Here is a 16,869-nt window from a genome sequence, read left to right as displayed (position 1 = left end):
ATTTGCTATAGAAGAGACATGGAGTACTTGGAATATTGCTTGCTTACTTTTAAAACAATGAAGTAAAAAAAAATAAAACAAATAAAACAATGAAGTATTTAAGGTAATCAAGAAACTTGAAATATAAATAGTAGAAAACAGTTTCAAAGATTTTATTTATTTATTTTAAGAAATAGAGGATGATGCAGACAACTGTTAATTGAGCAATAAAATAATTAAAAATAAAAATAATTTCAAAAAAAAGAAAGAGGGGATGGGAAGGAGAAAGACTAGGAGAGAAACATCAATGTGGGAGAGAAACATTGGTCAGTTGCCTCTCTTACATACCCTTACTGGGGACTGGCCCACAACCCAGGCATGTGCCCACATTGGGAATCAAACCAGTGACCTTTTTCCTTCTGGACAACTGAGGTACGCCAGCCATGGCAAAAGCATTTTGAAATGTAAAAGTTTAAAATAAGTCCTCCTTTAAAACTAATGATACTGTAATCATGTAAAAACTTCATTTAAAAAATATATTTTATTGATTATGCTATTACAGTTGTCCCATTCCCCACCTTCATTCCCCTCCTCCCTGCACACCCTCTCCCACTCACATTCCCCTCCTTTAGTTCATGTCCATGTGTCATAAGTTCTTTAGCTTCTACATTTCCCATACTATTCTTGCCCTCCCCCTATCTATTTTCTACCTATCATCTATGCTACTTATTCTCTGTACCTTTTCCCCCTCACTCCTCCTCACACTCCCCTGTTGCTAACCCTCCATGTGATCTCCATTTCTGTGGTTCTGTTCCTGTTCTAGTTGTTTGCTTAGTTTGTTTTTGTTTTTGCTTTAGTTTTAAGTGTAGTTAATAATTGTGAGTTTGCTGTCCTTTTACTATACATGTTTTTTATCTTCTTCTTTTTAAAGATTTTATTTATTTATTTATTTATTTATTTATTTATTTATTTATTTATTTATTTATTTTTAGAGAAGGAAGGGAGAGAAAGAGAGAAAAACACCAATGTGTGGTTGCTGGGGGCCATGGCCTGCAACCTAGGCATGTGCCCTGACTGGGAATTGAACCTCTGATGCCTGGTTCACAGCCTGCACTCAATCCACTGAGCTACACCAGCCAGGGCTATCTTCTTTTTCTTAAACAAGTCCCTTTAACATTTCATATAATAAGGGCTTTGTGATTATTAACTCCTTTAACCTGACCTTATCTGAGAAGCATTTGATCTGCCCTTCCATTCTAAATGAAAGCTTTGCTGGATAGGGCAATCTTGGATGTAGGTCCTTGCCTTTCATGACTTGGAATACTTCTTTCCAGCCCCTTCTTGCCTATAAGGTCTCTTGAGAAATGAGCTGACAGTCTGATGGGAACTCCTTTGTAGGTAACTGTCTCCTTATCTCTTGCTGCTTCTAGGATTCTCTCCTTCATTTTTATCTTGGCTTATGTAATTATGATGTACCTTGGTGTGTTCCTCCTTGGATCCAACTTCTTTGGGGCTCTCTGAGCTTCCTGGACTTCCTGGAAGTCTATTTCCTTTGCCAGAATGGGGAAGTTCTCCTTTATTATCTGTTCAAATAACTTTTCCACTTGTTGTTCTTCCTCTTCCCCTTCTGGTAGCCCTATAATTTCGATGTTGGAATGTTTAAAGATGTCCTGGAGGTTCCTAAGCCTCTCCTCATTTTTTGAATTGTTGTTTCTTCCTTTTTTTCTGTTTGGTTGTTTCTTTCTTCTTTCTGGTCCACTTCATTAATGTGAGTCTCAGTTTCCTTCCCATCACTATTGATTCCCTGTACATTTTCCTTCATTTCACTTAGCATAGCCTTCATTTTTTCATCTAATTTGGGACCAAGTTCAACCAATTCTGTGAGCATCCTGATCACCAGTGCTTTGAACTGTGCATCTGATAGGTTGGCTATCTCTTGGTCGCTTAGTTGTATTTGCTGTGGAGCTTTGATCTGTTCTTCCATTCGGGCCTTTTTTTTTTTGTCTTGTCTCACCTGTTATGTAGTGAGGGGTGGAGCCTTAGATGTTCACCAGGGCTGGTCAACCCAGTAGTTGAGTTGTGATGCTGTATGTGGGGGAGGGGTCCAAGAGGGAACAATGGCACTTGTTCCACTCTCTGTTGAATCTCAGTCCCTCCTGCCGCTTCCCCCAAGCTAACTGGGCCTTTCTGGTGCTCATTCCATGTGGATGAGCTTATGTACATTTTAGGACCCTGTGGGTCCCTCCAACGAACTCTCCTGTGAGGCTGGGAGTCTCTCCCTGCCCCTCAACTCCCACAGATGTTTTCAATTGGTGTTTTGAGGCTTTATTTCCTGGCACTGGGACCCTGGGTGGCGTGGTCTGTCTTGCTCCCCAGTTGCACCTGGTTTATTGGTCTGGATGAATGTGTCTATTTTAACTCCTTAGTTGTTCGACTTCCATACAGTTCAATTTTCTGTCAGTTTTGGTTGTTATTTTGTTTCCAAATTGTTGTTGTCCTTATTTTTGTTGTGCAATGAGGTACAGTGTGTCTTCTGCCTCCATCTTGGCCAGAAGTCAAAACTTCATTTTTTTTTACATACTTTCACAAATTTATTTTATTTAACCCCTACAAAGACCTGGAAGGAAACATGTATTTTTTTATTTGTTTGTTTAAATTTTTATTTTAATTGTTGTTCAAGCACAGTTTTCTGTCTTTTACTCCCATCCCAGCCCACCCCCACAGCCCTCCTCATAAAACTTCATTTTTTAATGTGACATTTCCTGCTTTCTTTCCTTTTTCATTGAAACTGGCCCCATCCAGCACTCTGATGCACCTGCCTCCTTCTCCCTTGCATGTTCCCTTCCTTAATCATTAGCACTAAAGACAATGAGGTTCTGATAAATATCAAATAATTTTAGCAACAAAGACAGGTCTGTCAACTACCAAGACAGCTGCAAACTAGAGATGGTATCTAGGCCTCAGTCGTGTTTTAGCACCAGACCTAGGAGCAGCAAAAGCAGATAAAGCGATGCCGTGGCTGACATCAGGACCACATGCACTATCAACTGTGCCATATCCTAGCACCAACAAATCAGAGATCTTGACTCTGACTACGCGACCCTTCATCATCATGATTAATGATTTTCCCCCTATTCAATGTATCCCATGGAAGACATCAATTACCTGGGTCTTTGAGAATTAGCTCACCTGTCACTCCAGGCATGGGCCACTTCCTGAACTAATAAACCCTTATTTTCTTAGCTGCAGTCTTCTGTTCATGTCTTATTAGGCTTTGATGTGCAGAAGCAAATGGACATCTTTAGTCCTGTAACAGTTTTGGTGCCCAATTTGGAGCTCCCTTTTGCCTCTGAATCTGTGGATTCAGGGCTCACCACCAAGCCCAGTATCTGGGAGCTGCCTAGACCTGCTGTCTTGGGGGCAGAGGCTGGACGGCAATCCATGGCTGGGTGCACCCAACCTACTCTGCTTTTGTTTGAAGCATAAGAAACAAGGGATGGAAAAGGCCTACTTTTGGAATTTGCTCTGGTTTAGAAATTGAAGACGTCTTACAGCAAGCCATGGCGGGTGACCACCTCAGGAAAGCCACCAATTTCTAGGCTCAGGGAAACCCAAATGGGAACAGGGAAAAGAGTGGTTCCTGAGAAACCTTCGTTGGTTTGTGTGATCTAGTCTCCTTCTATGGGACTCAGGGAAACTCAAGGGAACTGAGAGAGAGAAGTCTGGCCTGTAAGTCTGCCTGAGGCTGTATTCCTTACCTGTTGAGTCTGTGTCTTATCTTGTGGAAGGAAGCCAACTCCGACCAAGTTTCAGCAAACCTCACAGTGGGCAGCAGAAGCTCATCCAGGCCTACCTTGAGGCAGCTGTTTATCTCATATTGACTAATCTGAGCGGACCTCATGTTCATCCTCTCTGAGGGAATATTACTCAGGGTTTGAGACACAGTGGCAAGTTTGGCAGCTCAGCCCCTCCCACTGTCTTGTCTGTTGTGTCTGATTTGTTGTCTAGCAGACTTTAGAAGGATATAAAGGTTGCTGAATTGTTAGATTTTATTTTTTTTCAAAGATTTTATTTATTTATTTTTAGAGAGAGGGAGAGAAATCTTAATATTCGAGAGAAACAATGATGGGTTGCCTCTCACATGCCCCCACTGGGGACCTGGTCCCCAACCCAGGTATGTGCCCTGACCAGACACTGAATCGGCAACCTTCTGGTTTGCAGGATGACGTCCAGCCAGGGCTGAATTGTTAGATCTTGAAATTGCTTGTTCACTGTTTGTTCTGTTGTGTGCTGTCTCATCCTAGGACTGACTTAAGATTGCTTGAGCTGAAAATAAGTAACTACTTTGATAAAGAACTTAGTAACATATGGAATTCTGTCTCTGTATCCCATGTAGTTCTCTGGGCAGTTCTCTATCTCTCACGGAACTGAAGCACATTTAGCTAAAAACCTATAAAACAAAAAATTGGGCTAAGTGAAACAGACATTAACAGGGTTAAGACAAAGGTTTTGGCACAGCACTACCAAAAGCTGAATGGGGCAAAGCTGACCCCCTGTTGGCTTTCTAAGATGGAAGGCTCCCAAACAAGTCCACTCTATTTACCCCAGTGTGGAGAGATTTAAAAGACTGGAAGGAAGAGATTACAGTGAGAAATCACTTGAATCAATAGTCAGGCTGGCTAAATCAACTTCAAGACTGCTAACAGGGCCAAGGTCCTTTGGCCTGACACCCTGCTGGGGGCCCAAAGCCTCTTTGCTCAAAAGTGGGTAAAATGGTCAGGGAATAAAAAAGAAATTTCCAGCACTCCTCGAAATGAGAATTCCTGAACTGTGGTACAAAAACCCAATGGTGAAGTCCTGACTCAGAATACAAGATTAAAGTATATGAAAATGTAAGGACTGATATGATTAGGAAAATTGGTGTATTTAAACAAGCTTTACATTAAAGCTGTGGCAACTTCAAGTGATTTTATCTCTTTTCCTGATTGTACTGTCTCATTGGGAACTGGGATGTGAAGGCTGTCAGTTCTTTCTTTCGGACTATCAAATAAAACAACTCTAGAAGGCCTTTGCTCTCTCTCAGGCCCATGGAATTGGTTCATAATGCCAGAAAAGTTCATTGTCTCTTCCAGCTGAAACCTGGCAAGATACTTGGAAGATTTAATGTCTTTGATCAAAAACTTGGCCATTTTCAAAACTAATGACAGACAGTGATAGGAAATTTTTTAGTCCCCTTCCTAAGATAAAATAAAACTATGTGCTCAGAGGGAAAGACGTAAATAAGAGATTGTATGCACAGGTAGGTCAACATATGATATCACTTGTTTCAACACCACTTTGAGAGCAGCTGTCCATATCTCATAAGCCTTCGTGAAATCAGAAATGCAGGTCTTGAAGTTACAGCCCACTTATCTTTATCATCTCAATTCCTAAGACAAAAAGAAGGCTGAGATGTTTTTGAAAGCACAAAGTGCTTCTATGGCTCCAAGGCTCCCTTATCAAGGACAAACATAGATTTAAGTGGTTTTTCCACAAATATTAAAAGGAAAAAACCCTAGTCATTTGAGCAAATCAATTTACCTTATTCCAGCTGTTCCTCCTTAAATTAGTGATTGTTGCTTAATGGTGCCTGTCTCATGGCTGAAAGATCTGTGTGTCTGTCCATGTGCATTGTGGTATTTTATACATCTGAATGGTAGTCTCAATTTTTTTTAAAAAAGAAGTCTATTAAGTTGGCTTAAACAAACAAGTACTTATATGAGAATTCTCAAAAATATAACAGAAACTAGCTAAAATGCTTTACAGAATCACATGAACTGAAAAATATTTTATATTAAAGCTGGTTTGAGATTGGTCTGGTTAAGCATGTATAGCTTTAACCCTGGTTGGTGTAGCTCAGTGGATTGAGCACAGGACTATGAACCCAAAGGGTTGCTAGTTCAATTCCCAGTTAGGGCACATGCCTGGGTTGCAGGCCAGGTCCCTGGTAGGGGGCATGTAAGAGTCAATCACACATTGATGTGTCTCTCCCTCCTTTCCCCTCTTTCTAAAAATAAATAAAATCTTAAAAAAATATATGTATAGCTTTAAAATCATCAGGATTGAATAATAGTTTTATTCTATCTGGGTTTATTACTTAAATATGTCCGTGTTATCTCTGTTGTAAAATTTGTCAGAAAGAAACTTGTTATGATGAAATTTTCATCAGTAATCTAAATTTAATTGCTACAAGCCATGCAAATTAAATAAGTGTAAAGAAGATAAAAGTTTAGTTTCTTTTAAGTTAACTCTTTAGCAACAATTGTAGTGTACTTAAATATTTCTATAAATCTGTGGTAACTGGAAACTGAATTTAAAGTTTTTTAAAAAGATTTTATTTATTTATTTTTAGAAGGAGGGAAAGGGAGGGAACGGAGGGAGGAGAGAGAGGGAAACATCAATATGTTGCCCCCTACCAGGGTCCACAACCCAGGCAAGTGTGCCTGACTGGGAATCGAACCAGTGACCCTTTGTTCACAGACAGGCACCCAACCCACTGAGTCACACTAGCCAGGGCTGAATTTAAAGTTTTGCTAGGTATATTAAATAAGAGATCATCTAGACCATTTCTAAATAAGATAAAATAATCAAACATTAATTACTGAACATAGATTTATCCTTCTGCTTATTATAAAGAAAATAAAGATATTTGGGTCCACTTGTAAACATGTCTTATGCCACATTAAAAACTGTGCTATTAGAAAATATATTTTTAGAAATTATTAAATGTGTTAATAAATATATCAACCTAAAGAATACTAATTGCTTACTTTTCAGTTGTCAGTGGAAATTGAGGTTCCAAAGTTAAGATTTCTAATTAAAATGGAAAGAAATTATATGTTTTTAGTAATAAAAGGTATAAGGTATGGTAATACATTTTTAATGTAATTAAAAGAACAAGATTTGCCCTAAATTAAGGCTGGTTACTTCTGAATGAATAAGAAGAGACAAACTAAGAGGGACTAAGAAAGTTATAGAAGGTCTATGAAGATTTTGAGATTTTATACACAGTTAAGCTAAGTAAGATGAAAATGTAACTATGTAAATGAATTTAAATATCAAAAGTACGCTATGCAGAATTAAAGTTTAGTTCTTTTTCACTCTGTTAAAAGAAAGTTTTTCTTGTATTTATTCTACTTCAGATGTTTCTTCCTAAAAGAGACATTCTATTAAAACAGCTTTCTGTTGGAGACTTCTGGCCAAGATGGAAGCATAGGCAGACATACTGTGCCTTCTTGAACAACCAAAAGAAGGACAACAACAATTTAAAAACAAAAAACAACCATAACTGACAGAAAATCAAACTGTATGGAAGTCTGACAAACAAGGAGTTACAGAAGAAACATTCAACTGGACCGGTAGGAGGGGCAGAGACCGGCAGCCGGGCAGAGAGGACTCGAAGCAAGGTGGCGGCTGGCAGACCCAGCGAGGTGGTGGATTATGGATTGAGGCAGGCAAGGCTGCAGCTGGCTGGCAAGGTGGCAGCAGGCCGAGCCAGCGAGGCAGCAGCTGGTTGAGCGGGTGGTCCCACATTCGCCTGTGGATAAACCAGGAAGAACAATGGGGGCGAGACAGACCTTGCAACCCAGGGCTCCAGCGGGGAGGGAAATAAACCCTCAAACCTTTTATTGAAAACACCAGTGGGAGTAGAGGTAGCAGCAAGAGAAACTCCCAGCCCCACAGGAGAGTTCGTTGGAGAGACCCACAGGGTCCTAGAATGTACACAAACCCACCCACCCAGGAATCAGCACCAGAAGGGCCCAATTTGCTTGTGGGTAGCAGGGAAAGTGACTGAAAACCATCAGAGTGGAGTAAGTAGCATTGTTCCCTCTTGGACTCCTCCCCCACAGACAGCATCACCACGCAGCAACATGGGTTGCCCTGCCCTGATGAACACCTTGCTACGTAACAGGAACGTGAAGACAAAACAAACAAACAAACAAACAAACAAAAAGGGCTCAAATGGAAGAACAGATCAAAGCTCCACAGCAAATACAACTAAGCAATGAAAGAGATAGCCAACCTATCAGATGCACAGTTCAAAACACTGGTGATCAGGATGAATTTGAATTGGTTAAATGTGGTCCCAAATTAGATGAAAAAATGAAGGCTATGCTAAGTGAAATAAAGGAAAATGTACAGGGAACCAACAGTGACAGGAATGAAACTGGGACTCAAATCAACTGTGTGGACCAGAAGGAAGAAAGAAACAACCAAACAGAAAAGAAGGAAGAAATAAGAATTCAAAAAAATGAGGAGAGGCGTAGGAACCTCCAGGGCATCTTTAAACGTTCCAACATACAAATCATAGGGGTGCCAGAGGGAGAAGAGGAAGAGCAACAAATTGAAAACTTATTTGAATAAATAAAGAACTTCCCCAATCTGGCAAAGGAAATAGACTTCCAGGAAGTCCAGGAAGCTCAGAGTCCCAAAGAAGTTGGACCCAAGGAGGAACACCAAGGCACATCGTAATTACATTAGCCAAGATTAAAGATAAGGAGAGAATCCTAGAAGCAGCAAGAGATAAGGGGACAGTCCCCTACAAAGAAGTTCCCATCAGACTGTTTTCTGATTTCTCAAAGAGACCTTGCAGGCAAGAGGGGCTGGAAAGAAGTATTCCCAGTCATGAAAGGCAAGGACCTACATCTAAAATTACTCTATCCAGCAAAGCTTTCATTTAGAATGGAAGGGCAGATCAAGTGCTTCTCAGATAAGGCCAGGTTAAAGGAGTTCATCATCACCAAGCCCTTTTATATGAAGTGTTAAAGGGACTAAAGGGACTTATCTAAGAAGATAAAAATGTGAACATAAAATGACAGCAAACTCAATTATTAACAACTACACCTAAAACAAAAAGAAAAAAGAAACTAAGCAAACAATTAGAACTGGAACAGAACCACAGAAATGGAGATCACATGGAGGGTTAGCAACAGGGGAGTGGGAAGGGGAGAGAGGGGAAAAAGGTACAGAGAATAAGTAGCATAGATGGTAGGTACAAAATAGACAGGGGGAGGTTAAAAATAGTACAGGGAGTTTCCAGTTCCAGTGGGCTGTGGTCCCTCCGCTCCTGAGCTGCGTGTCCCAAACAACCGAGGTGTCGGTGGGCAGCATGGACCAGGTAATGCAGTTTGTCGAGCCCAGTGGGCAGTTTGTGAAGGATTCAATCCGGCTGGTGAAAAGATGCACCAAACGCGATAGAAAAGAGTTCCGGAAGATTGCCATGGCAACAGCAATAGGATTTGCTATAATGGGGTTCATTGGCTTTTTTGTGAAATTGATCCATATCCCCATTAATAACATCATTGTGGGTGGCTGAATACCTTTTTGGAGGAGGGTTTTTCCTCTTGGGGACTGGTCCCCAAGAGAGGATTTGAGAAGCTCGTGGAATATAAAAATTACCTGCATATTTTGCATTCTTTCATTTTTCCCCAGATGTTTTCTATTTCTAAAGTAATTTCAAAATAAAATAAATAAAATAAAAAGAATAGTACAGGAAATGTAGAAGCCCAAGAATTTATATGTGATGGATGGACATGAACTAAAGGGTGGGAATGTGGGTGGGAGGGGCTGTGCAGGGTGGAGGGGAGTGAAGGGGGAAAACATGGGACAACTGTAATAGCATAATCAATAAAATATATTAAAACGTAGTTTTCAGTTGTCTTTATCAGTCACTTGATTACTTAAGAAAATGATTTTCTGAATCTGAAAACTAAATTTTGCTAATCTGCATTTTTCATATGGTTTGTCAATTTGGGTAAATAATATTCATAATGAATTTTTTTTGTCAAGTGAGTTTGACACTTTCTAGAGTTCAAATTTTAACAGGAGACTTTTTTCTTAACCTAGAAATAGTTTTCAGTTGTTCCAATGGATGGATGCCTGCAACACCTCAAATCATTTTTCTTCTTGTCCTTGAAGGGAGAAGTTTTAAACTTCTTAGGCCTATTTGATGTCTGAATGCACAAGCTTTGTCAAGTAAGAAAATAGTTGTATTTGTGTGCATGTATCCTTATTATTATATTATATATTGTACATAAAAATCTCTAGGACTCTAGATAGTCTAAAAAAATGTTATGTTACAGAAAAGCAAAGTGCTTTGTCAATTACCTTATAATCAGGTCTATAGTCATGTCATTTAGTTTTGTCATTTATATACAGTTATTGTTTTATACTGATGCTTTTGCAAGTATGTTTCATCTTTAGAAAGATCCATACAAAGAACTCTGATTTATTCTAAGAGTTTTCTGAAAATAAACTTTCAGATTATACCTTTAAACTCAGTGAAGATTTATAAAACTCTAAGGAATAACTGGATTCAGGAATTGCAGGCAAAGGATCAACATAGACAAGAATTAATAATGTACTGAATGAACTGAGGATGATTAAAATTTTTATAACTTTTGTTGAAAATATTGCTAATTCTTAATCTTTTTTGTTTCTTAGATATAAGAATACTTGCTTTCTCTTAAACTACCTTGACTTAGAGCAATTTTGAAAATTATACCTTTGTAAGCAATGTTGAAGCATATTTTTCTCCCTACCTGATCCCTCTAGAAGTTCAGAGACTCTGAATGAGTATTATATTCCATGGGAATATGATTTACATACATTCAATGGAAACATGTTTTTATAACAGGACACAATTGGAAATTAATTTATCACCAAGACTTTGACTGGAATGTCATATTTGAAAGAGGCATGCACAGACTCTGGATGTCATCAGAAAGGTTTAAGGAACTAATACTGACTTTGAAAGTCAATAAAAACCCCATTGAAAAAACAGCTCAGTACTTTACTTGCATGGTTCACAGCAGTTCTTCCAGGTAAGGAATTAAGGTTGCTTTCCTGGGAGATGGCAAAATAAGACCCTCAGAACATTTGGGGGAACCTCAAGAACTTAAAAGAATTCACCTGAAGAAGTAAGTATTGCAGGTGAATGCTGATGGCAACTATGTGGCTTGGCTTCTCACCCCTGGGAGATTAGAGTTCAATTTGGAGATTCCTTATGAAATTCCAGCAGAGCATACTTAAAACAGCCTATATGATCAATTACTATTCTTGTCATATGTGTGCAAATAACAGGCCAAGTTTGTTGTTATACAGTTAGTCTTAACTTGGTTATCCTTGATAAAATGAGGGTGATTTCAGAGAGAAAATGTTTCAATAGAAAACATAATGTCCATTTGTAGATATTAGATTCTAGCTCAGTTGCTTTAAAATCTTATTTTTCATCTGTAGACCAGACTGGATCCTGAATTTTTTAATGAAAGTATTTGGCTACAACCCTCTGAACTATTGCTTCATTTTCCTCCTACCCTTTGCCTTGGAGTTATTGAGAACAAAACTGTTTTTCCTTTGGCCTTGCTGTTGAGTACAACATAATGTAAACTTCTGAGAAATCGTAACAGCTTGTGCTTGGATGGCTTCGGTGACTGATACTGTGTAAGCCACGCAGGGAGCTTGTACCAGGATGTTCATCAGGGACGTTCGAACTGCGGGCCAGGGGTCTGTTCAACTGTCACGGCTTCCCTTCATTCTAACAAAAAAAGAAGCTATGAGCCTCTCATAGGTCTTCTCTACGGCAGTCTTAAAGACTCAGAGACTAGTTGTGGTGTGCTCTGAGTACTTGGGGTACAGGTATACTGGCCTAATGCTTCTGCATCTACCATTGCTGTGGTTCCTGCTTATAAATTCAACTAGAATGCCCCTCTAGGACACAAGGACCTCAAGGGAAGAGGTGGGCATTTGAGATTTTAAGAGGCACAATAGGCAGACATATTTGACTCCATCTTATAAGCTAATGTTCCCTCTTGATTGAACCTGGACCCAGATGCCCTATATTCTTCAAGATTGAGGAATGATCAGAAGAAAAGGGGGAGATTGTAACCACGCAACAACTTCATTTAACATGACCTTTTCTCTTCTTTCCTCTTTGATTCAAACTGTCTTCATCCATCACCCTGACTCACCAGCCTCCTTCTCCCTTGCACATCCGCTCCTGATCACTCCACCCTCACGACAATGAGATTCTGATCAGTATCAAATGATCTTCAGAACAAGGCCTCAGGTCTGCTGACCAGACAGTTTCGTCAAACTAACGATAACATCTAGGTCTCAGTTGTTTCAGTTCCAGACCCAGAGAAGTAGTAAAACCAGATGAAGCAACACTATTTCCTACATAAAGATCTGATACACCAACCAATCAGTAAAGACCATGACCTTAACTCCCTCAGTCATCATGCTTAATGATTTTCCCCCATATAACCTGTCCCCAGAAACCATTGATTAGCCAGGTCTTTGAGCATTAGCTCACCTGTGACTTCCAGCATGGGCCACTTCCTGAACTAATAAACTCTTACATTTTTTGTGCAAGGTCCTGTTCATATATTACTGGGCTTTTTTTTTTTTTAATGTTATTGACTGCAGAGAGTAAGAGAGAAAAAGAAAGAGAAACATCGATTAGTTTTTCTATTTATTTATGCATTTATTGGTTGCTTCTTATATATGTCCTAACCGGAGATCAAACCTGCAACCTAGGCAAAAGGGGATGATGCTCTAACCAACTGAGCTACCTGACCAGGGCCTCTTATTGGGCTTTGATGAGTGTAGGCAAATGAACCCATTTAGTCCAGTGACAACACCAAGTGGGTTTGGAATTCTACAGTTTAGCTACTATTTAATCCTGAATGAGCCCCATATCTTCATTTATCTACCTATAAAAAGTCTGTTTAGTTTATAAAAATGTCATGGCACATCACCAAAAAAGCTAGATATTTTAAGAAAAGAGAATTTTATTTATAGAAAAGTCACAAAGATTAACACCATTTTATGAATACAATTTCATTAGTAATAATTAACAGAATCAAAAGTCATTTAAGATATATTACTTGATATATGATACATACACATTAAATGAATTTTCTGTCTACTACCTTTAGCCATTTTTTAATATTTCAGTTTTTAACAAATCTAGAAATAAGGCAGTATTCATGGAATAGATTTACTAAATGCTTTTGAATTATGCTTCATTCTACAACAGATATTAAGTCAATTTTGAAACCATCTCCATATTAAGTGGCCTTTCAATAATAATTCCTAAATGTAAAGGAGGTAAGTAGCAGAAAAATGCACAAAAGAAACTCATACATTTAGAAAAAAATTTATGACATTAGCAATATCATAATTTAACAAAGAAATTCCCAAAGATTATTTCAAAAGTTAGGTATATTAAATATTTTATAATGATTAAGTCTAGAATATTTTTACTTGCATCCTTGTCCATCCAGTTTGATACACCAAAGAACTGACCCATATGTAAAAGGACCGTTTCTAAAGCAAATAGTAGACGGCAGCATGTGTCATTTTAAGGAGAAAAGGAATATGGACAACGTGCTTTTACTTGCAAATAATGTTCTTTATCCAAGCAATACTCAGTGTTTCCATTATCTTTGAAGACAAGATTCTTTAAGTACTATGTGAAAAAGAGACCACCCTTTTACTGATGGAAAGCTTCTAATCTTATTCTTGTTGGATCTTCTGGATGTCTCAAGGCAATCCCATTTCGCAGGAGCAGCTCAATATAAGGCGGCCAAAAAGAATCACTAATTTTGACATATGGATCATGTGGAACATCGAATAATCTATTTATAAGAATCTAGGGGAAAAAACATCATTCAAAATATGACTTATTTGGGGAAAAATGATACAGCTATAATAAAACATTAAAACAGTTTTTTTATGCAAAGAATGAAGGTTTTTATTTCATTGAATAATTGTTTATAATTTCTATGTTTTACTAAATAACTGATTTTTTAAAAAGACTACAAATATTAGTGAATAGAAAAAGGTTTAAAATGAATCTCTACATCTATCTTTGGAAACATTTCCTAAAAACTGATTAAAAAACATTTACAATTCTCTCACTTCTGTTGGAGTTAATTCTTTAGCTTAGAAATTTGATTTTAAAAAGTTCTTAACCATACCTTAAGAAACTTAAGCCAATGAAATAACAAAATATGCTAAAGTTCAAAAAACATGCATGCCTTAATTTTGAAGGAACCAGAAATCACCGACTCTGTGCTTCACCATCCCAAAACACCTATGCTTCTGATAAACCTTGAAAACTATCCTACAGTCATCACTTCTTTCAACTTCATCTTGACTATCTTTGATTTCTTCACTAAGGATGTTAAGGGGTTACAACCCCAAATAGAAGCTTCAGGTATTTGTAGTAAAGTACATAGACTAACATTTCCCAAACTGTATTCCATTGAATTGATCTTGCTAAGGATGTTCTTAGTCTTGAAAAACAGGGTTCTACTGTAACATAAGCTGGGAAAAGATGGCCAACGTACACTGAGAATCATCTGTCTTTCCCAGACACACTGGCATTAGGAAAATTTTCTCAAGAAATGGATAGCTGAAACACTATGAAATATATTAAAAAAAAAAGCCAAATGTATTATCAGTTCAGGCCAAATCTATAATTGAAAGATATTATTTTGAGGAATGTGGGGGAAGAAAGCATAATTTATAAAAGTATTAAGTGTCATAGCAATAAAGTGCAACTATGAAGCTCTCAACTCAACCATATTTCATAATAACATCAATATCTCAATTCTTTAAATTTTTTTAAACTGATTTTAGAGAAAGGGAGGAAGGAAGAGAGAGAGAGACAGAAATCAACTTCTTGTTCCACTTCCTTATGCATTCAATGGTTGATCCTTGTACGTACCCTGCCCAGGGATCAAACCCACAACCGCAACTTGGCATACTGCATTAACACTCTAACCAACTGAACTACCCAATTAGGGAAATATTTCAATTCTTGAAATAAAATTTTCATCTATCATTAACTTTAGCTATTTCAAACATACATTCTGGGGGAAAAAAACTTTTGGTCTCATTCTTTTAGATATGAAAAGAATTAAATTTTATCTCTATTTTTAAACAACTGCTTATTTTAAAATCATTTAAAGTCTTTCTTACCTTTCATATCTAATTCTAGTAGATGACAGAAATAACTAAATGCTAAAAATTCAACTTTAAAATGAACATATGCATTGTTTCATTTTTTGCTAAATTGCAGCTTACATAGTAGTGATTTTTGTTAATAACAACTATGTGATAATTTAAGTTTGAGACAAAAAAATGGTTCCTAATTTATATTTTAGATGGGATCTCATAGTATATTATTCAAAAGTTACACATGTATTTCCCAGTTAATCCCTGTCAATGTTTGCCACAGATATCACAGCTTTTTTGGTTAAAGTTAGCAGTAGTTTCTTAATTTTAGTAAACTGGAATAATTAATAATATGTTAAAAGATTCTAATGACAAATCTAATAGATATTTGTATTTTGCTTTTAAAGCAATAATATGCTATATTAAGAAATCTTGTGCTCACTTTGGCAGCACATATACTAAAATTGGAACGATACAGAGAAGATTAGCATGGCCCCTGCGCAAGGATGACACGCAAATTCGTGAAGCGTTCCATATTTTTAAACATTATGCTAAGTGAAACAAGCCAGGCAATGAAAGACAAATACCATATGATCTCACCTTTAACAGGAACCTAAATAACAAAACAAAGAAACAAACAAAATGTAACCAAAGACACTGAAATAGAGGCCAGGCTGACAGTGCCCACAGAAGAGAGTAGAGGGAATTTAAGGGGACAGAGGGAAGGGTTCACGGGAACAAACTTAAAGGACACAGGGTCATAAACTAAGGGGAGGGTGGTAATGGGAGGGAAGTGGGGAGGGTTGGGAGGGGGGACTGGATTGGGAGTAAAAAGGAGAAAACTGTATTTGAACAATGATTTTTTTTTAAAAAAAAGAAAGAAATCTTGAGGCACCAAAACTACTTAGCTGGATAATAGAAACTTCAGCATTCAATTCATAAAATTGCAATGAAACAAGTTTAATATCACTCTTTCTCATAAACTTGCCAGTGAATTTAAAGACACACTAATTGTTTAATATCTCTCCCTTCAGACTATTTTACCTTCCTCTCTGCCAAATTTGTAATAGACTGTCATACTGAGATTTCTAAAATATTAACGTATTTGGTAACTGGCTGAAGTTCAAAAACATTTTTTTTAAAGATCAAAGGTATTTGTAAAGAATGGTAAATTTTAAGCAAAAAAAGATATTTATCAATTCTATAGTTGCTTGAAATGCTTAGTCCCCAAATCATTAAAAAAAAGAGGCTAATGTTATTTAAGGAACAATTATGCATGAATTTCTGCAACTTTGTTGAAAGAATCCTTATACTCACTTAATGTATTTTCAACAGAATTCACAGTTGCCAAGTAAAGATACCACCAATGTAACAGCAGAGCATTTCACTGTATAAATACTAAACAGCATCATAAACATGTTCTTAAGATAACAATATTAGGGGATATGACTGAGAGTTAGACTGTAATTAGATATTCTTTTAAAAAATGACAGCCTTCTGCCCTAACCAGTATGGTTTGGTTGGGCATTGTCCTGCAAAGCTAAAAATCACCAGTCGATTTCAGTAAGGGCATAGGCCTAGGTTGTAGGTTTGGTGCCTGGTTGGGATGCATATGAAAAGCAACGGATCCATGTTTCTCTCCCTTTCTTTCTCTCTCCCTTCTCTATTTCTAAAAAATAAATTAAAAAAAAATTTTAAATATGACAATATTTTTTCTAGTACTAGATAGAAAACAAAACTAATTTTAATATTAAAATCAAATTAACATAAATATATCTAATAAAAATTGGTACATACCTTAAGAACTAAAGCAGTATTTTTTCAAGCCTATGTAAACGTGTTCACAAATCGCTAATTAAGAGATACCTTCAAGACTAAACAACTACA

The 16,869-nt window shown here is 37.4% G+C and overlaps 2 protein-coding genes and 1 non-coding gene across 10 annotated transcripts in view; 2 read left to right on the top strand and 1 right to left on the bottom strand.

Moving 5' to 3' along the window:
* Positions 1-9,127: 9,127 nt before the first annotated feature.
* LOC123824878 (protein transport protein Sec61 subunit gamma-like) lies at positions 9,128-9,380 on the top strand. The gene has a single exon (XM_045848301.1). It carries the CDS (start codon positions 9,128-9,130, stop codon positions 9,332-9,334), a length of 207 nt encoding a protein of 68 aa, XP_045704257.1. The 3' UTR covers positions 9,335-9,380.
* Positions 9,381-12,791: 3,411 nt separating this feature from the next.
* CENPK (centromere protein K) overlaps positions 12,792-16,869 on the bottom strand; it is a 38,745-nt gene continuing 34,667 nt past the window's right edge. For all 8 annotated transcript variants that reach the window (XM_045848109.1, XM_045848108.1, XM_045848110.1 and 5 more), the window contains one exon: positions 12,792-13,672. In XM_045848109.1, coding sequence (XP_045704065.1) covers positions 13,514-13,672 — 159 coding nt within the window. In that variant the 3' untranslated portion in view covers positions 12,792-13,513. The remainder of the gene's footprint in view (positions 13,673-16,869) is intronic.
* On the top strand, positions 15,417-15,523 carry LOC123825067. Its single transcript, XR_006786834.1, has one exon. It is a non-coding gene; the product is annotated as a U6 spliceosomal RNA (small nuclear RNA).

This window comes from Phyllostomus hastatus, unplaced genomic scaffold, assembly GCF_019186645.2.
Source record: "Phyllostomus hastatus isolate PE091 unplaced genomic scaffold, TTU_PhHast_1.1 phas_contig_58, whole genome shotgun sequence".
In the NCBI taxonomy this organism is placed as follows: Eukaryota; Metazoa; Chordata; class Mammalia; order Chiroptera; family Phyllostomidae; genus Phyllostomus; species Phyllostomus hastatus.
The sequence above is the reverse complement of the archived record's forward strand: the minus strand, read 5'-3'. Positions and strand labels throughout refer to the sequence as shown.

Bases quoted from the DNA above. Each gene is read 5' to 3' on its own strand.
- LOC123824878 (XM_045848301.1), top strand. From the start codon at position 9,128: ATGGACCAGGTAATGCAGTTTGTCGAGCCCAGTGGGCAGTTTGTGAAG.